Consider the following 20972-nt stretch of genomic DNA (forward strand, 5'->3'; position numbering starts at 1 on the left):
TTTAACCATAGCTATGTTTGTTTCTAATTTTCAGTATTAAAAATAAAGCTTCTTTAAAGTTCTTTGCACATAAATCTTTAAATGCAGTTATACTTACTTTATCATCTAGGGTAAAGTCCTAGAAAAAGAATTACTGGGTCGGAATGCATGAACTTTTTAAAGACTTTCTAAATACACATTCAAACATTCAAATGGCTTTTGAGATAGGTTTCAGTAATTTATATTACTACCAGCGCTGGGCGTGGTGGCTCACGCCTGTAATCCCAGCACTTTGGGAGGCCGAGGCGGGCGGATCACGAGGTCACCAGATCGAGACCATCCTGGCTAACACGGTGAAACCCCGTCTCTACTAAAAATACAAAAAACTAGCCAGGCGAGGTGGCGGGCGCCTGTAGTCCCAGGTATTCGGGAGGCTGAGGCAGGAGAATGGCGTGAACCTGGGAAGCGGAGGTTGCGGTGAGCCGGCTCATGCCACTGCACTCCAGCCTGGGCGACAAAGCGAGACTCCGTCTCAAAATAAATAAATAAATAAATAAATTTATATTACTACCAGCAGTGCGTTACAATTTCAAACTTTACTGGTTCCCTATCTTCATTTAATATCATTCCTTTTTTTTTTTTTTTTTTTTTTTTTTTTTTTTTTTTGAGATGGAGTCTCGCTCTGTCGCCCAGGCTGGAATGCAGTGGCGCAGTCTCGGCTCACTGCAAGCTCGTTCTCCCGGGTTCACACCATTCTCCTGCCTCAGCCTCCTGAGTAGCTGGGACTACAGGCACTCGCCACCACACCCAGCTAATTTCGTTTTGTATTTTTAGTAGAGACAGCGTTTCACCATGTTAGCCAGGATGGTGTTGATCTCCTGACCTCGTGATCCACCTACTCCGGCCTCCCAAAGTGCTGGGATTACAGGCGTGAGCCACCACGCCCAGCTTATTATTACTATTATTTAGTAAGTGCCAATCTCTGGACCTTACTAGCAGAATGATCTTGGCCAAGTTTCTTAACTTTCTATTCGTTAATTTTCTCATCTATAAAACAGGATAATAGTACTTACTTAAGTTATTGTGAGGATTAAATAAAGCAGGTAAATCACTTGCCACAATGCCTTGTATATAGTATAAACTCAGCAAATGTTAATTACTCATGTTTAAAATATGCCAATTTGGTGGAAAATGGAACACTTATTGCTTTAATTTGCGCTTCTTAAAATATTTATGAGAATAGAAGAAGTCATATTTGATATAATGAACTGCTAGAATTGTGGATAGTTTTGAATGAACAAAATGAATAAGCACTTAAATAATAAAACACTTATCATGTGCCAGATATGTTTCTAGGCTGTCATGTTTACATTTTCTCATTTAATTGTCTCAGCATCCGTATTACATTATTATGTACTATTTTCTGCGTTTAGCTGTTAAAGGAGCTGAGGCTCAGTAAGGCTGTTAACTTGCCATAGGTCACCTATCCAGGAGGGGGCAGAGCGAGACTTTAAATTTAGGATGTATAACTCTGAGCCCTGTGTTCTTTCATCTTACCACAGATGCCTGCCGCTTTATTATATCGTAGGTCTCTTTAGTTTTATTATTCTCAAGTATATAAAACACTCAAATTAGGTTATAAATAATCCAGTGTGATTAAAGATCAAAAACATCTAAATTAGATGTGATTCAAGATCATGTCTGTAAATCAGTGCTTTGAGTTTGTTAGAAAATTCTTGACAGTATTAGCATAAAAATACAATGGACTTCTTGAAATCTTATTTGTGCCATCATTGAATATTGGGCTAAAGAAATTGAACATCAGCCTAGTCCTTAACCAAACTTATCACAAGTTCCAATAATCTGAATTATTTAGCTTTTACTATAAAATAGAAAGGTTTGGCCAGGTGTAGTGGCTCATGCCTGTAATCCCAATACTTTAGGAGGCCAAGGTGGTAGGATTGCTTGAGGCCAGCGGTTTGAGACCAGCCTGGGAAACACACAGTGAGACTTCATCCCTACAAAAAAGTTTAAAAAGTACCTGAGTGTGGTATGTACCAGTAGTCCAAGCTACTTGGGAGGATGAGGCAGAAGGATTACTTGAGTCCAGATGGTCGAGGCCACAGTGAGCTATGATTGCACCACTGCACTGCAGCCTGGGCAACAGAGTTAGACCCTGTCTCAAAAAAAAAAAAAGAAAAGAAAATAGATTTTACTTCTTTTTTTCTTTTTTTGTTCATGTTGTCTTTACTTTTATTAACCTTTAGAGAATTATTAAGTAGTTCTTCATTTTAGCCTATCAAGTTGGGTTAAACATTTAACGCATAAATTATTACAGGCATAAATATCATACTAGATCTATTTAGAATTTAAGTGAAGGCAGTGATATGTTACTTCTTTTTTTTTTTTTTTTTATACTTTAAGTTCTAGGGTACATGTGCAGGTTTGTTACATATGTATACTTGTGCCATGTTGGTGTGCTGTACCCATCAACTCGTCAGCACCCATCAACTCGTCATTTACATCAGTTATAATTCCCAATGCCATACCTCCCCCCTCCCCACTCCCCATAATAGGCCCCGGTGTGTAATGTTCCCCTTCCTGTGTCCATTTCTTCGAGATTTTCTAGTTTAATGGCGTAGAGGTGTGTATAGTATTCTCTGATGGTAGTTTGTATTTCTGTGGGGTTGGTGGGGATATCCCCTTTATCATTTTTTATTGCGTCTATTTGATTCTTCTCTCTTTCGTTCTTTATTAGTCTTGCTGGCGGTCTATCAATTTTGTTCATCTTTTCAAAAAGCAACTCCTGGATTCATTGATTTTTTGGAGGGTTTTTTGTGTCTCTATCTCCTTCAGTTCTGCTCTGATCTTAGTTATTTCTTGCCTTCTGCTAGCTTTTGAATGTGTTTGCTCTTGCTTCTCTAGTTCTTTTAATTGTGATGTTAGGGTGTCAATTTTAGATCTTTCCAGCTTTCTCTTGTGGGCATTTAGTGCTATAAATTTCCCTCTCCACACTGCTTTAAATGTGTCCGAGAGATTCTGGTATGTTGTATCTTTGTTCTCATAGGTTTCAAAGTACATCTTTATTTCTGCCTTCATTTCATTATGTACCCAGTAGTCATTCCGGAACAGGTTGTTCAGTTTCCATGTAGTTGAGTGGTTTTGATTGAGTTTCTTAGTCCTGAGTTCTAGTTTGATTGCACTGTGGTCTGAGAGACAGTTTGTTATAATTTCTGTCCTTGTATATTTGCTGAGGAGTGCTTTACTTCCAATTATGTGGTCAATTTTGGAATAAGTACGATGTGCTGAGAAGAATGTATCTTCTGTTGATTTGGGGTGGAGAGTTCTGTAGATGTCTATTAGGTCTGCTTGGGGCAGAGTTGAGTTCAATTCCTGGATATCCTTGTTAACTTTCTGTCTCGTTGATCTGTGTAATGTTGACAGTGGGGTGTTGAAGTCTCCCATTATTATAGTATGGGAGTCTAAGTCTCTTTGTCAGTCTCTAAGGACTTGCTTTATGAATCTGGGTGCTCCTGTATTGGGTGCATATATATTTAGGATAGTTAGCTCTTCCTGTTGAATTGATCCCTTTACCATTATGTAATGGCCTTCTTTGTCTCTTTTGATCTTTGATGGTTTAAAGTCTGTTTTATCAGAGACTAGGATTGCAACCCCTGTTTTTTTTTTGTTCTCCATTTGCTTGGTAGATCATCTTCCATCCCTTTATTTTGAGCCTATGTGTGTCTCTGCATGTGAGATGGGTCTCCCGAATACAGCAAACTGATGGGTCTGGACTCTATCCAATTTGCCAGTCTGTGTCTTTTAATTGGACGATTTAGTCCATTTACATTTAAGGTTAATATTGTTATGTGTGAACTTGATCCTGTCATTGTGATATTAGCTGGTTAATTTGCTCGTTAGTTGATACAGTTTCTTCCTAGCATCGATGGTCTTTACATTTTGGCATGTTTTTGCAATGGCTGGTACCGATTGTTCCTTTCCATGTTTAGTGCTTCCTTCAGGGTCTCTTGTAGGGCAGGCCTGGTGGTGACAAAGTCTCTAAGCATTTGCTTGTCTGTAAAGGATTTTATTTCTCCTTCACTTATGAAACTTAGTTTGGCTGGATATGAAATTCTGGATTGAAAATTCTTTTCTTTAAGAATGTTGAATATTGGCCCCCACTCTCTTCTGGCTTGGAGAGTTTCTGCTGAGAGATCTGCTGTTAGTCTGATGGGCTTCCCTTTGTGTGTAACCCGACCTTTCTCTCTGGCTGCCCTTAAGATTTTTTCCTTCATTTCAACTTTGGTAAATCTGACAATTATGTGTCTTGGAGTTGCTCTTCTCGAGGAGTATCTTTGTGGCGTTCTTTATATTTCCTGAATTTGAATGTTGGCCTGCCTTACTAGGTTGGGGAAGTTCTCCTGGATGATATCCTGCAGAGTGTTTTCCAACTTGGTTCCATTTTCCCCCTCACTTTCAGGCACCCCAATCAGACGTAAATTTGATCTTTTCACATACTCCCATACTTCTTGAAGGCTTTGTTCATTTCTTTTTCCTCTTTTTTCTTTAGACTTCTCTTCTTTATTCGTTTCATTCATTTGATCTTCCATCTCTGATACTCTTTCTTCCAGTTGATCGAGTCGGTTACTGAAGCTTGTGCATTTGTCACGTATTTCTCATGTCATGGTTTTTATCTCTGTCAGTTCATTTATGGCCTTCTCTGCATTGATTATTCTAGTTATCCACTCTTTTTTCAATATTTTTAGTTTCTTTGCGCTGAGTACGTAATTCCTCCTTTAGCTCTGAGAAGTTTGATGGACTGAAACCTTCTTCTCTCAACTCGTCAAAGTCATTCTCCGTCCAGCTTTGATCTGTTGTTGGCGATGAGCTGCGTTCCTTTGGAGGGGGAGATGCGCTCTGATTTTTTGAATTTCCAGCTTTTCTGCCCTGCTTTTTCCCCATCTTTGTGGTTTTATCTGCCTTTGGTCTTTGATGATGATGACGTACTGATGGGGTTTTGGCGTGGGTGTCCTTTCTGTTTGTTAGTTTTCCTTCTAACAGTCAGGACTTTCAGCTGTAGGTCTGTTGGAAATTGCTTGAGGTCCACTCCAGACCGTGTTTGCCTGGGTATCAGCAGCGGGGCTGCAGAAGATAGAATATTGCTGAATAGCGAGTGATCCTGTCTGATTCTTGCTCTGGAAGCTTCGTCTCAAGGGTGTACCCCACCGTGTGAGGTGTGGGGTGTCAGTCTGCACCTAGTGGGGGATGTCTCCCAGTTAGGCTACTCAGAGGTCAGGGACCCACTTGAGCAGGGAGTCTGTCCCTTCTCAGATCTCAACCTCCGTGTTGGGAGATCCACTGCTCTCTTCAAAGCTGTCAGACAGGGTCATTTGCATCTGCAGAGCTTTCTGCTACTTTTTGTTTAGCTGTGCGCTGTCCCCAGAGGTGGAGTCTACAGAGACGGGTAGGCCTCCTTGAGCTGCTGTGGGTTCCACCCAGTTCGAGCTTCCCGGCGGCTTTGTTTACCTACTTAAGCCTCAGCAATGGTGGGCGCCCCTCCCCCAACCTCTGCAATTAGATCTCAGACTGCTGTGCTAGCAATGAGGGAGGCTCTGTGGATGTGGGACCCTCCCGGCCAGGTGTGGGATATAATCTCCTGGTGTGCCATTTGCTAAGACCCTTGGTAAAGCACAGTATTAGGGTGGGAGTTACCCGATTTTCCAAGTGTTGTGTGTCTCAGTTCCCCTGCCTAGGAAAAGGGATTCCCTTCCCCCTTGCGCTTCCCAGGTGAGGCGATGCCTCGCCCTGCTTCAGCTGTGGCTGGTCGGGCTGCACCAGCTGGCCAGCACCTATTGTGTGGCACTCCCCAGTGAGATGAACCCAATACCTCAGTTGAAAATGCAGAAATCACCCGTCTTCTGTGTCACCCATGCTGGGAAGCTGGAGACTGGAGCTGTTCCTATTTGGCCATCCTGCTCCGGGACCCAGATTTTACTTCTGATGTTGATTAATATTGGCTGAAAAGAGAACTATTTGCAGAAAATTATAAATAGTTACAATAAACATATATAAACATAAACATCATGTTAGAAATTATATATAACATACTATTTTTTTCTCTTTTTTTCTATTAAAACTTTGAATAACTTCCAACCTACAACTGACTATATAAGTATATATTATAATAATTTTGCATGAAAAATTGTTTGTCACAGGTGTCAACATGAAAACTTAGTAGAACTACTTGGTTTCTCAAGTGATGGAGATGACCTCTGCTTAGTATATGTTTACATGCCTAATGGTTCATTACTAGACAGACTCTCTTGCTTGGTAAGCTATTTGTTCATCAGATTGTTTGGCTTTTTGTTTATATGCTGGAGTATTAATACTCATTTTGTTACTGGATTATTTAAACCAAATTCGCTTTCATATTTTTCCTGCTCTATGAAAATTATACAGTTGATATGTCAGCAACTGGGTTGCCATTTTATTAGGTGGTAATCCTAAATATAAAATTCAGTCAAGACTATACTAGGAAGATGCTTTTATATATTTTTATCTTCAAATAAGAAATGTAAACACCCATTTGAGCTTATTTGGAGATTATTTTTAATAACTTAAAAATGTAGTCCTAAATTATTAGTGATATAGCATCATCTTCAGTTGTTGCCTAGAAAAATACTCTGTGTTATATAGTCTCTGTAGATTTTTTATTATGCTTTCTAGTTTTTAATTTGGTTTATTTCTTTACAAGGATGGTACTCCACCACTTTCTTGGCACATGAGATGCAAGATTGCTCAGGGTGCAGCTAATGGCATCAATTTTCTACATGAAAATCATCATATTCATAGAGATATTAAAAGGTAAATGCTACTGTTTAAAAGCTTTTGGAAAGCTGTCTTTAAAGAATAGTTTGCTGTCACTCTATTCACTATTCACATGCATTTCTTAACCTAGAGCACCTGGACTTTTTCCCATCACTCCATGAAAGCTCTTCTCAATAAGGACATCTGTAATCTCCTTTATTCCAAGCCCAGTGACCTACTTTCAGTACTCATCCTACTTGACCTTTTTTATTTGTTTTAATAGTAGTTTATTCTGTTCTTCTTGACCCTTTTGCCTTATGGAAATTAGTTGTTTTCTTAGTTTATGGATCACCATTCTTTTCTGAATCACCTTCATCCTTCATGAGTACTTTTCAGTTCTCTTTCTTTCTTGTTTATTTATCTAGTCAAATATTTACCTACTCTAAGTAACATATTAATATATAGAGCTCAACATCAATCAAATCACAAAATAACAGTACACACATATATATTATATATAATATAGTATAGTATATAGGATTAATATAAAGAACATTTTCCAAGAAAGTGATATTTAAGCAGAGATTCAAAGAATGGGCAGGAAATAAGTAGGCACAATTTGAGGGTAACTGTAGAATAGATGATGGGGAAAAGAACATTCTAGGCAGAAGGAACTGCATTTGTAAGACCAGTGGTGAGAGAAAATATGGGAGCATGATGAGTTACAAGAAATGAAATATGCTTTGGGAGCCAAGACAGTAGGATCATTTGAGGCCAGGAATTGCAGACCTGATTACGTTCCCTGGACAACATAGATATCTTCATTTATATCTTCAGCTCGGACCAAACCTGGTAATGCATGCCTACACTTCCAGATGCTGGGGTGGCTGAGGAGGGAGGATGCTTGAGCCCAGGAGTTCAAGGCTGAAGTGAGCTACGATCATGCCACTGCTCTCCAACCTGGGTAATAAAGCAAGACTCTGTCTGAAAAAAAACAATAAATGCAGTATGACTGAGATGCAGAAAGTTATGGGGTGGTGGATTGAAGATAAAACTACAGAGAAGTGTAGGAAGCTAAGTCCTATAGGACCTAATGGGCCAAGGTAAGGCTTTTAGTTTTATCTCAAGTGTAATGAGATGCCATTGAAATTTTTAAGTAGGAATGTGGCATCATCTTTAAGTTTTGCAAAGATGATTTTGACTCTAATGTAGAGAACAGTTTATAAGAAGAAGCAGTTAGTAGGCTATCATAGGTGGCAGTTCATATGAATAGAGGTGAGCAGATTAGAAAGATTAAAATGGCAAAGCTTGTTGATACCTTGGCTATGCAGGGGTTCAGGAAGAGGGAAGTATCACGAATGACTCCCGGAATAATGGCATCCAGACTTGCATTCTGGAATGATTATGGCATGATTCACTTATATAGAAAGGACCAAAAAAAGACCTGGTTAGGTTGGGGTTAGAGAGATGGTTAGAAAATGTGAATTCTCCTTTGTACGTGTTGTCATTGAGGTTCTTTTAAGATATAGTAGTAGAGATGTTAGTGTGATATACAGATTTGGAGCTGATGGTCTGAGCTGAAGATATAAATGTGTATATTACTTGCATACAGGTGATAATTGAAGTGACTGTATTCACTTGAGGGGAGATGTAGATTAAGAAAAGGTCACAAGATTAAGTCCTGAGGAACCCTAAGACTTAATGGCCAAATAGAAGGGATGATCACAAAAAGGAATCTAAGGAAGTACACATACAGAGAAAGGTAAGGTGAAAACCTGCAGAGTGTGGAGTCCCTGAAAATGAGGAAAGAAAGTGTTTCCCAAGAGGGAGTAGTCAAAAAGAGTCAAGTGCTTTAATCATTGGATTAGCATCACCATTGTCTTTGGTGACTTTATGGAAACCCATTTCCATGTAGTAATTGGTTTAGAAATCACATTGTAGTTGAGAGAGTGAGAGCTAGAGAACTGAGATAGGAGTACAGACAAGTCTTTTAAGACATGTTACTAAGGGGACAGCTAGAAATAGATATGTCATTCAGGAAACTTTTTTTTTTTTTTAAGAAAGCAGAGACTAAACTGTGCTTATCTGCCTATAGGAAGGATCCAGATTAAGAGGGAGAGGATACCGTGGAAGAGAGAAATGAGATTATGTGTTCAGTAGGGTTCCTGAGAATGTAAGCAGCTCGAGCAGAGGAACTGACCCTAGATGAGAAAAGAAACACCATCTCCTATCCTTCATGTATTGTTGGTACTTTCTCATGTTCTTATCATTGTCTCTTTTCTCCCTATATGTTCTTTTTTTTTTTGAGACGGAGTTTCACTCTTGTTACCCAGGCTGGAGTGCAGTGGCGCGATCTTGGCTCACTGCAGCCTTCGCCTCCTGGGTTCAAGAGATTCTCGAGCCTCAGCCTCCTGAATAGCTTGGATTACAGGCATGCACCACCACGCTCTCCTAATTTTGTATTTTTAGTAGAGATGGGATTTCTCCATGTTGATCAGGTTGGTCTCGAACTTCTGACCTCAGGTGATCTGCCCACCTTGGCCTCCCAAAGTGCTGGAATTACAGGCGTGAGCCACCCGCCCGGCTTCTTTCTGTGTGTTTTTGCTGAGTGATATTATGTTGATTTTAACTGCTACTTATATGTGAGTGTTTTTCGAATCTGTATTATAAGCTTCCAGTCCTGGATTTTTAGTATCCCCGTACCAAAAACACTGCATCTGGGTATCCCACAGTAACCTTTAAGTCAGCACATCAGAAATCAAACTCATCAGGTCTTTCCAACCTAAAGTCTTTCCACATTTCCTTTCTGATCCAGTGAAGTCACTATTCATTCTCTCTCTCAAGCTGAAGACGTTCTCATTCTCTGTATCATGCTAATTATGAAATTCTGTTGAGTGAGCCTCAAAATTTTCACATTCCATTTATCCCATGTTATGACCATTTAGACCCTCATTATCTCTCATTTGCTTTGTTACAAACCTTTGTAGTCAACCTAAATCCAGCCTATCAGTCCTCATCTATTCACTACAGTGCTACCAGGTCATGGTCCTAAAAGTTAAGTCTAATAACATCAGTTTCCTACTATGAAAACTTTAGCTGGTAGCCTGTTGCTCACAGGATAAAATTCAAATAATCTCCATGTTTCTAGGACACTCATTCCTTGAAGTTGACCATGTACACCATATCATATTTTCGTCACTCTGTAGCTGTTACTCCATTTGCCTGGAGTGCCTTTCTTTCCCTCATGTAACTGTCAACTTCTAATAATCCTTCAATACTAAGCACACTTTTCACCCTCTGTTTGAAATTTTTCCTGCTTTTTCCAGGCACATGGTTGTTCTCTCAGCATTTTGTACCTAATATTACCATTGTTTTAAAAAATTATTTATGCCTTTGTCACAGACAAGATTTTAAGACTCCCCCATGCCCAGAGCTTAAATACTAAACGACATAGGGAGTTCTCAATAAGATTGTGTTGAATGAAAGTATGAAAGCATATAATGAATTAATTGAGATATTTTGGCCATATTTTTTTCTCTTCAAAAGCCAGATAGTACAGAACAAAAGAATAAAGAAATGCATAATTGAGATACTTTGGTTGGAAATTTGTTTTTAAATGAATTGATACATATTAAGAAAGGAATTATTAAAGGTGCCTTGGAAGACTTTGTAGTAATTTACCCTATAATAAATTATTTGTGGAATAATGAAAATATCTCTTACTAATGTAGACAGTTTTATTTCATTTTTATTCTCCTAAATTTTTTCCTCAAGAAACATAAAAAGAGAGGACAGTTGCTTCTCTTTAGCTATAATCTGAGTTCTAGGTTTATTAATAGAAATTTTAGGCTTTTATGATGCATACTATAAAATGTTATACTCTGTAAATATGTACATAGACATGTATGCATATACATATATACATGCATACATACATTTAGCTAAGGAACTGTTTGACTTTTTTGGGGTGGGGAAAACATTTTTTTTCTTCAAACTTTACATTTTTTTCAGTGCAAATATCTTACTAGATGAAGCTTTTACTGCTAAAATATCTGACTTTGGCCTTGCACGGGCTTCTGAGAAGTTTGCCCAGACAGTCATGACTAGCAGAATTGTGGGAACAACAGCTTATATGGCACCTGAAGCTTTGCGAGGAGAAATAACACCCAAATCTGACATTTACAGCTTTGGTGTGGTAAGTTCCATATACATAATAAGTAAAAATAGTCATTCTGCTATAATTGTGGAAATGAAGTAGACTATTATTTAATACACCCATCTTGTTTAGCTCTCTTATGTAACAACACAAGTTTTTCACATTAACCTCTACTTATACCAGAAAGTTTGTAAAAACTTCTTCCAATGTGTAAAACTTTTGAATTGATTTTTGAAATGACTACAAGAAATGATTTTCTTGCCATCTCTGTTTATGAATTAGCATGACACCTAATGCATTAAATGAATCGTGTCGTGCCGTATATACTTTAGTCTCACATTTTTTGACATTTACTAATCTACCTGTCTATTCCCAATAAATTTTAAGATAGAGTAAGAGATAGGTGTGGGTGGTTGGAGAAGCCAGGGGCTTTTTCTTCAATTTGTTTTTTCATATGTGTCCCATATATGGAAATTTAACTTCATAGCACTGTGAAAACAAGGCATAGGACTGTAGAATATGCCTAGTGTTTAGAAACTAATATTCTCCTAAGAGCCAGAGAAAATTATTCTTGTGAAGAATCCCTAAGAGGCAGGAAAAGGATTGGGAGTTCCCAGAACATATGTTGAGTGGGGCTGACTCTTTAGTAGAATTGCCAATAGAAAAGAGCTGCTTATGGTCATGATGGGGTCCGAGATATCCCTGAAGGAGGGATGGCGAGAAATGCCCAAAGCTCGTGTTCTTTCCACTTTACTATCTAAAAGACATAGCTTTGTATAGAATGATTAATCAAATTTTGTAACCAAGATTCATATTCCTTCTAGTTTATATTTATTTTTGTCTTGAGTATTATATATATAATTTATTAGTATCATGTATAATATATGTATATTTTAGAGACAAGGCCTCACTTGGTCACCCAGGCTGAGTGCAGTGGTAGAATTACGGCTCACTGCAGCCTCAACCTCCTAGGCTCTAGTGATCCTCTCACTTCAGCCTCCCAAGTAGCTGGGACTACAGATATGTGCTACCACACTCGGCCAATGTTTTTTAAAATTTTTTGTAGAGACAGGGTCTCCCTGTTGCCCAGGCTGGTCTTGAAGTCCTGGGCTCAAGTTATCCTGCCACATCTGTCTCCCAGAGTGCTGGGATTACAGGCGTTAGCCACCATGCCCAGCCTGTCTTGTGTATTATATTAATGAAATTTTTTTGTCTTAATAGGTTTTACTAGAAATAATAACTGGACTTCCAGCCGTGGATGAACACCGTGAACCTCAGTTATTGGTAATTGAAATATTCGTTTTCCTCAATCCTTTTTTCTCTGCTTTTGTAGTCTAAATTTATATGGATAAATTTGACATCTAGAAATAACATTTTCTGTTGGCAGTCTTTCCATTGGCTATTACACAATAGCATATGGAAAAAGCATTAAATATTTTTCATTCTCAGCTCTCCCATGAAGTATGTGTGAAGCCTAGAAAAGTCACTTACATATTCTTTGTTCTGATTTCTTTGTGGGTAAAATGAAAATAGAACTAAATGATTTCTGAGGTCCTCTTTAGCTTATGTTTATTTTGTTACTTTCAGGGTGGCTACTCTTAATAACAGTGTTTTCAACATTTTCAGAAAGGAAAAAAATGGCTTCCGTTCAAATTTCTCTCAGAATAAAATTGCTAGTAAAAGTTCTCTACTTATTTCTATCATGGAGTATTTTATTTACAAAGTTACAATAAAAAACATACCAAATTTGCTATTGTTAGGAAAAACTCAAATCATGTATTTCCTTTGCTCTCATACCACAGCAACAATCAACACAGAAGATTTCTGTGACCAAATGTGAGTGGGGAGGATTTCTCTCCACCAACAAGCAGGCAGTCTACTTTGCAGCGAAAGTCAGCTGGATCTCCTCCAATTTAATTCTGACACTATGTTCCTAGAGATAGCATCAGAATCAGATCCCACAGGTTAAGGGCTCAGTCCCTGAGACTGTGATCCCACCAGACACCAGTCGCAAGTTTAGGCCTCCAGAACTTCTGACCAACTGCCTTCAAGTTGGAGTTCCTATGACCTCCTCTGTGGGTATGGAGGGCTCAAGATTGAACCCAGATTGATTCACTAACTTGCATGCAGCATATACTTTACCTAAGTTTTCCATCATTTTGCCTAAGGCTTTTTCTTTCAAAATATATAAAAGCCTCAAAACTTTGGCTTGAGTAAGGATGAAATGCAGAAAAACATAAGCTCTATCTCAGTCACAAGTTTTGCATTTCATCATATAATAGTGAAAATCACAAATCTTTGGAGAATTACACTCTTTCACCCATTCTTAAGGTTTGACTGTGATGTGACTCTAAAGTAATAAGATTTTTGTACAAGCACAGTTAAAAAAAAAATGATCCTTTGAAGAACCCTTATGTTACTAGATTCTGCCATTGCCAAACATTTTCAGAATTTATCTTTTGAAAGTGTTTTTGAAGAGTTTACCTCTCATGAATAGTTTTTTTCATCTGTATTAGTTTCCCAGGACTGTTGTAAAAATGTACCAAAAACTGTGTGACTTAAAGCAACAGAAATTTATTTGCTCGTAGTTCTGGAGGCCAGAGTCTGAAATCAAGGTATTGGCAAGACTATGCTCTCTCTGGAGGCTCCAGAGAGAATCTTGCCTTGCTCGTTGGATGTGGGGCTTACCTCCAGGATTATCTATAATCTGGAATATTCTCATCTCAGGATACTTAATTACATCTAAAAAGGCCCTTCTTTTCCTAATAAGAGGACATTTACAGATTCCAGAAATTATGGCATAGACATGTTTTGGGAGACCATGATTCACCCAACTTACTATCTTATTCCTACACTTCTCTTTCTGTTAATTCTTTTTTTTTATCATGGCCTGCTCCCCATTTTTCCCCTCCCTTTTTCTCTTTGATTCAACAATCTTAGTACCCATAGAGAAGTTTATTGGGTACAGGGAGGAGGAGTCAGGGTCCAAAAAATTGGAGTTGCGCTATTAGAAGCACATCAAGAAGCAGACCACGCTGTGCTGCCCACCTAGTAAATGCTGCTAATGGAAACATATAAGCAATTAGCTCATAACATAAATATAAAAATTGGAAGGCAGATGGGTGGAAGTATCTAGAAGGTATAAATAAATATACATTTATATTACACACACACACACACACACACACACACACACACACACACCCCGTCATGTGTTGCCAAATGACAGGAATATGTTCCGAGAAATGCGTTGTTAGGCAGTTTCATTGTGTGAACCTCATAGAGTGTACTTACACAAACCTAGATGATGTGACCTACTACACACCTGGGCTGTATGGTATTGCTCCTAGGCTACAAACATATGCTGTACAGCATAATACTGTCCTGAATACTGTAAGCAATTGTAACACAATGGTAAGTATTTATGTATGTAAACATAAAAGAGGTACAGTAAAAATATGGTATTATAATCTTATGGGACCACCATCTATATGTGGTCTGTCATTGACCAGTTGACCAAAATGTCATTTTATGGTGGATGGATGTACTTATTTACATAGAATTTGTCCTGTATGTCTTGTTTTTTTGTTTGTTTGTTTTGTTTTGTTTTTGGAGACAGAGTCTCGCTCTGTCACCCAGGCTGGAGTAGTGCAGTGGCGCAATTTCGGCTCACTGCAATCTCTGCCTCCTGGGTTCAGACGATTCCCCTATGTCAGCCTCCCGAGTAGCTAAGATTACAGGTGCACACCACCACGCCTGGCTAATTTTTTGTATTTTTAGTAGAAACAGGGTTTCACCATGTTGCCCAGGCTGGGTCTTGAATTCTTAATAAGGTTTTAAGATAAGATAGTAAAATGAGAGTACATGTTATTACAAAGTAGATTAATTTAAATAATTAAAATATACATTCTAATTTCCTTCACTTTGATTTGAAGCTCTTAAAGTTTTAACACTCATTTTAAAGCTAGATATTAAAGAAGAAATTGAAGATGAAGAAAAGACTATTGAAGATTATATTGATAAAAAGATGAATGATGCTGATTCCACTTCAGTTGAAGCTATGTACTCTGTTGCTAGTCAATGTCTGCATGAAAAGAAAAATAAGAGACCAGACATTAAGAAGGTATGAATTTTGTTTATTTGTTTAAAAAGTGAAAGGGGTGGGGTTCATCATATTTTCCAGAGTGTATATTTTAAAGCAAGTGTATAATGTGGTTCTTTTGTTTTTTTCTATGTCTTTTTATAAGGTTCAACAGCTGCTGCAAGAGATGACAGATTCTTAAAACTATTGGAATAGACTCTTGACTTTTTATATACACCTATCTCAACCATTTTTTTTTTTTTTTAATTTGAGATGGAATCTCGCTCTGTTGCCCAGGCTGGAGTGCAGTGGCGTGATCTCGGCTCACTGCAAGCTCCACCTCCCGGGTTCACGCCATTCTCCTGCCTCAGCCTTCCAAGTAGCTGGAACTACAGGCATCCACCACCACGCCCGGCAATTTTTTTTTTTTTTTTAAGTAGAGACGGGGTTTCACCGTGTTAGCCAGGATGGTCTCGATCTCCTGACCTCATGATCCCCCCGCCTCGGCCTCCCAAAGTGCTGGGATTACAGGCGTGAGCCACCACGCCTGGCCTCAACCATTTTTTTAACTAATTTTTTTCCCAAATATTCTTCTTTACCTTTAACAAGGTGCAGGCTGTTGCAGGGCAGTGGTTATTAAAGCATGGGTTGAACTTCCAACATATAAAAATAGAGCCACCATATCAACACTTAGCCCTACCCATTAGTATCACACCCAGTTCTTACAGTAATCCCTGAGATATCTCCAAGCATCAAACACAGTTTGAAAATTACAGAGTTAGCAAAAAGAGCCTGGGCTGTATGTAGGGTGGAAACACTCTGATCTGAAGCCCAACTGACTCCACTACTAATTTGCTGTAAAGCTTTGGACATACACTTAGCTGCTGTGAGCCACTAATAACATTGGGCTAATATCTGCTGTGCTTCTCTGACAGGTAATCATGAAAATCAAATGATGCAGAATATATACAAGCACTTTGTGAATTATAAAAATAATACAAAATTTAAAGTTTATAGAGCCAGTTACAAAATCCTATTAGTCATATATTTATAGATTGTGTTCACAGCAATCATTTAACCACAAATAAAATATCCCTTGATGATGCTGCCGTAATGATATGTCCATTATTAGATTATGTTACATGACAAAGTTGAAAGAATTTTGCAGATGCAGCTAAGGTTCCTGAACAACTCACTCTGAGACTGTTGAAAGGGCCTGACCTAATCAGGTGAACCCTTGCAAGAAGGATTCTCCTTCTTGTAAGCCTTGAAGAAGTATGTACCATGTTGTGAGAGGGCCACATTGGCTAAAACCTAAAGGTGGCCTCTAGAAGATGAGACGTACCTTCCAGTTGTGGGCAAGCAGGAAAAAAATTGGAACCTCAGTTGCAACCACAAGGAATTGAATTCCACCAACAATCTGAGTGAGCTAAGAAGAGTACTCCAAGCTTCGGATGATACCACAACCTGGCTGACACCTAGATTTCAGCTTTGCGTGATCCTCAGTATGAGAACCTGTCTGTGCTGTGCTGGACTTCTAATATATAGAACTGTGAGATAATGGGTCACATTGGCCAGTTGTGGTGGCTCATACCTGTAAATCCCAGCACTTTGGGAGGCTGAGGTGGGCATATCCCCTGAGGTCAAGAGTTCAAGACCATTTTGGCCAACATGGTGAAACCCTGTCTCTACTGAAAATACAAAAATTAGCTGAACGTGGTGGTGAATGCCTGTAGTCCCAGCTACTTGGGAGGCTGAGGCAGGAGAATTGCTGGAACTGGGGAGGCGGAGGTTGCAATGAGCTGAGATTGTGCCCACTGCACTCCAGCCTGGGTGACAGAGCAAGAGTCTGTCATTCATAAATAAATAATTAATTAATTAATGGATCACATTAAGCCTTTAAGTTTGTGGTAATCTATTATGCAGTAATAGAAAACAAATACAGATACTCTCCCATGATGTTTTTCCCATGATGATTTCCCATGATATTTACAGGTTCTGCCCACATTTGAGGGGTATGTGGGAATAAAACAGAGCATGTACAGTGGGGGGCTTATAGTCTACATACTGAAATGTGGGGTTGGAGCCCCAACACAAAGACCCCAGCAGGGCACTGCCTAGTAGAGCTATGGGAAAGGTGCTGCCACCCTCCAGACTTGAGAATGGTAGAGCCACCAGCAGCTTGCACTCTGAGCTTGGAAAAGCCACAGACACTCAACTTCAACTATGAGGGAAGCCGCGTACCCTGCAAAGCCACAGGAGTGGAGCTGCCCAAGGCCTTGAGGGCCCACCCCTTGCACCAGTGTGCCAGGATGCAGGACATGGAATCAAGGAATATGTTGGGGCTTTTAAGTTTAATGTCTTCCCCACTGGGTTTCAGACTTGCCTCGAGCCTGTTGCCCCTTTCTTTAGCCAATTTCTCCGTTTTGGGACAAGAATGTTTTACTCAGTGCCTGTACTACCAACTTGGAAGTACGTAACTTGGAAGTAAATAACTTATATTTTATTTCACAGGCTCATAGGTGGAAGGAGTTTACCTTAAGTCTCAAATGAGACTTTGGACTTTTGAGTGATGCTAGAATGAATTAAGACTTTGAGGGACTATTGGGAAGGGATGATTATATTTTGCAATGTGAGAAAGACATGAGTTTTGGGGGGCTGGGGGTAGAATGACATTGTTTGGGTGTTTGTCTCCTTCAAATCTCATGTTTAAATGTAATCCCCAGTGTTGGAGGTGGGGCCTGATGGGAAATGTTTGGGTCATGGGGGCGGATCCCTCATGAATGGCTTAGAGCCACTGGTGATGAGTGAGTTCTCACTCAGTTCGTGCAAGACCTGGTGGCTTAAAAGAGTCTGCTTCCCCTTTGCTTTCCATTGTGATTGTAACCTTCCTGGGGCCTTCATCAGAAGCCAGGCAAATATTGGTGCCATGCTAGTAAAGCCTGCAGAACCATAAACAAAAAAAACCTTTTTTCTTTATAAATTACCCAGCCTCAGGTACTCCTTTATAGTGATGCAAAACAGGCTAACAATATATAAATTTGTAATTTTTAAGTTATATATTGTTTTTATTAAACACTTATGAGTACTGTTTGAAGTGCTTTATTTAATCCTTATAACAATCCTATGAATTTGGTAATAATATTCACATTTTACAGATGAGGAAATTACCCAAGATTATGTAGCTAATAAGTTGCATGGCAGAAATTAGCATCTGGCATCAGTTTGCAATCTTTACCACTAACACTATGTCTGTGCATCATATTAATCATAATCATTTTCTCATGTGTTGAAAGCTATTGTGCCAAACATTGTGCTAAGAGTTTTAGAAGCATGATCTGATTTGATAAATCTACAGTATAGATTCTATTCTTTTACTTCTTGAGGAAATTTTGAGACCCCCCCAAAGATTAAATAACTTCTTTCCCTTGTTCATTGTATTAAACTGCAGTTCTCCACTCATCTGTATATTTGATGCCTTTTGCAATATGGCTTTGTAATTTTTCCCATCAAGAAGTAAAGTCTATTTCCTCAACCATTAAATCTGGGCTGGCCCTTGTAACTTGCTTACAGAAAAAGTGATGGTCAGTTCCAAGCCCAGGCCTCAAAAGCCCTAATGCACTACTTCTCTCATTTGGAACCCTGCCACTGACATGAGAACAAGCCAAGGCTAACAAGTTGCTAATGACAGACCATGCAAAACAGAGACAACGCATCTCAGATGAGGTCATCCTTAATCAGCCCGACTGCCAGCTGATCACAAACATACATGAGACATGAGAGGTCAGCCAACTGTAGATTTGTGAGGAAGGATAGCTGTTGTTTTAAACTGCTATTTTTTTTTTTTTTTTTTTTTTTTTTTGGTACAGTCTCACTTGGTCACTCATGCTGGAGTATAGCAGTCTGATCATGGCTTACTGCCGCCTTGACCTCCCAGGCTCAAGTGATCCTCCTGCCTCAGCCCCTTGAGTAGCTTGGAGTACAGGTGCATGCCACCATGTCCAGCTAATTTTTGTTTTTAATTTTTTATAGAGACAGGATCTCACTATGTTGCTGAGGCTGGTCTTGAACTCCTGGATTCAAGCAGTTCTCCTGCCTCAGCTTCCCAAAGTGTGAGATTACAGGTATAAGCTACCATGAAAATCACATTGAAAATCACAGTTTGTTATGCATTAGTATTACTAAATCATGTTTAGTCATGTAGCCAGTAAGTGGCAGTCAGAAACACACACACACACAAGGATATGGCCCAGCTTATCTTACTATAAATACAGCTTGATAATTACAAAACTAAGAAATACAATCTAACCCCCATTCATGGCTTGCCTCTTTCCCATTAACCATCCAGAGTTCACTAAGAAACTACAGCCTGACTGAATCCTAGCAAATGAGGGTAGTAGTGGAGCAGCACTGACAGTGGAATAGAGGCTGGTCTCCGTCTTTTCGGAGCGCAGAATCAGCTGAATGAAGATCCCTACTGGGAGTCACTTGATGCTCAGGAATGGGTCAGTACCGGCATTTTGTGTGGTGGAACCCATGGCTTTCACAGGGCAACAGATTTTGCCAGTGCTAGTGAGTTTTGCTGTGGCCAGAAATAAAATGATGGAGGCTAGATCCTCTGGTGACCTACCACTGCTGGCATGTGCTCCTTTCACAGCTGTTCTTCAAGGAAAGGTAAATTCATTTATTCATTCAACAAATTTAAAAATGCCCACTATGTCATAGAAACTTCTAGGTGCTAAGGATGTAGCAATGAATGAAACTAAGCTTCTTGCCCCATTGAACTTGAAACTTTTAGTGGAAGAGATAACATATGCACAGATATAGAATACCTAAGTGCCATGAGAAGGATTAAAGCAGGATTAAGGTGAGAGGAACAAGGAGTACAATCAGATTGGGAAATTAGGGGAGACCTCTCTAAGGAGATGACACTGACCCTTGAGCAGAGACCTGTAAGTGAGGAAGGCATGTAGACACCGGGTTAGAGTGATCCAGTGTGGGGAACACATTCAGTGCTCTTGAGGTTGTGCTTGGTCTACTAGAGGAACAGAGAGCTGTCTATGAACTGAAGCAGACTGATCAAGGAAGGTAGAGAGTCACGGGCAAGTCATGTAGAAGCTACTGGGCAACAGTAAGACCTAAACTTTCTTCTATGAGATAGTGCCACTATCATAACTAGTACAGTGTAAAACTTCAGTTTGTTGGCTGAATTGGGGTGGGGGAGAGCTACAATTTATATGATTTAAGGAAAACTGTTCCCAGTCATGGCTAGCCATGAATCATTTGTAGAACTATTTGATTCCTGGACCCACCTACTGAGTCAAAATCTAGCATGAAACCCAGAATTAGTATTTTATTTAAAAAAGAACATTCCAGGCTGGGTGCGGTGGCTCACGCCTGTAATCCCCACACTTTGGGAGGCCGAGGTGGGTGGATCACGAGGTCAAGAGATCAAGACCATCCTGGCCAACACAGGGAAACCCCATCTCTACTAAAAATACAAAAATTAGCTGGGCGTGGTGGTATACATCTGTAGTCCCAGCTATTCAGGAGGCTGAGGCAGGAGAATCACTTGAACCTGGGAGGGGGAGGTTGCAGTGAGCCAAGATCATGCCACTACACTCCAGCCTGGTGACAGAGCAAGACTCCATCTAAACAACAAAAATTCCATCCTTAAATGTATGACTGTATTTGCAAAGAAAATGTGAAAGGATATACACCAAACTATTTACAGTACGAACCTCAGGCATATTATTTTAGTTCTGAGTAGAACTGCCTTAGCTTCAGTGTTTAAAAGTTTTAACAATGAGCCTTTTTGTTTTTTGAGAGAGTCTCTCTCTGTCACCCAGGCTGTAGTAGTGGCGCGATCTCCGCTCACTGCAAGCTCCACATCCCAGGTTCACACCACTCTCCTGCCCAGCCTGTAGCTGGGACTACAGGCGCCCACCA

The 20972-nt window shown here is 39.5% G+C and overlaps 1 protein-coding gene across 9 annotated transcripts in view; it reads left to right on the top strand.

The window, feature by feature from the left end:
- The window catches only part of IRAK4 (interleukin 1 receptor associated kinase 4), a 35416-nt gene extending 17302 nt beyond the window's left edge, over positions 1–18114 (top strand). For all 9 annotated transcript variants that reach the window (XM_050749405.1, XM_050749406.1, XM_050749411.1 and 6 more), the window contains 6 exons: positions 6195–6309; positions 6734–6843; positions 10798–10981; positions 12164–12226; positions 14907–15065; positions 15190–18114. In XM_050749405.1, coding sequence (XP_050605362.1) covers positions 6195–6309; positions 6734–6843; positions 10798–10981; positions 12164–12226; positions 14907–15065; positions 15190–15225 — 667 coding nt within the window. In that variant the 3' untranslated portion in view covers positions 15226–18114. The remainder of the gene's footprint in view (positions 1–6194; positions 6310–6733; positions 6844–10797; positions 10982–12163; positions 12227–14906; positions 15066–15189) is intronic.
- The last annotated feature ends 2858 nt before the right edge of the window (positions 18115–20972 follow it).

The sequence above is a fragment of the Macaca thibetana genome, chromosome 11, assembly GCF_024542745.1.
Source record: "Macaca thibetana thibetana isolate TM-01 chromosome 11, ASM2454274v1, whole genome shotgun sequence".
Taxonomy (NCBI): domain Eukaryota; kingdom Metazoa; phylum Chordata; class Mammalia; order Primates; family Cercopithecidae; genus Macaca; species Macaca thibetana.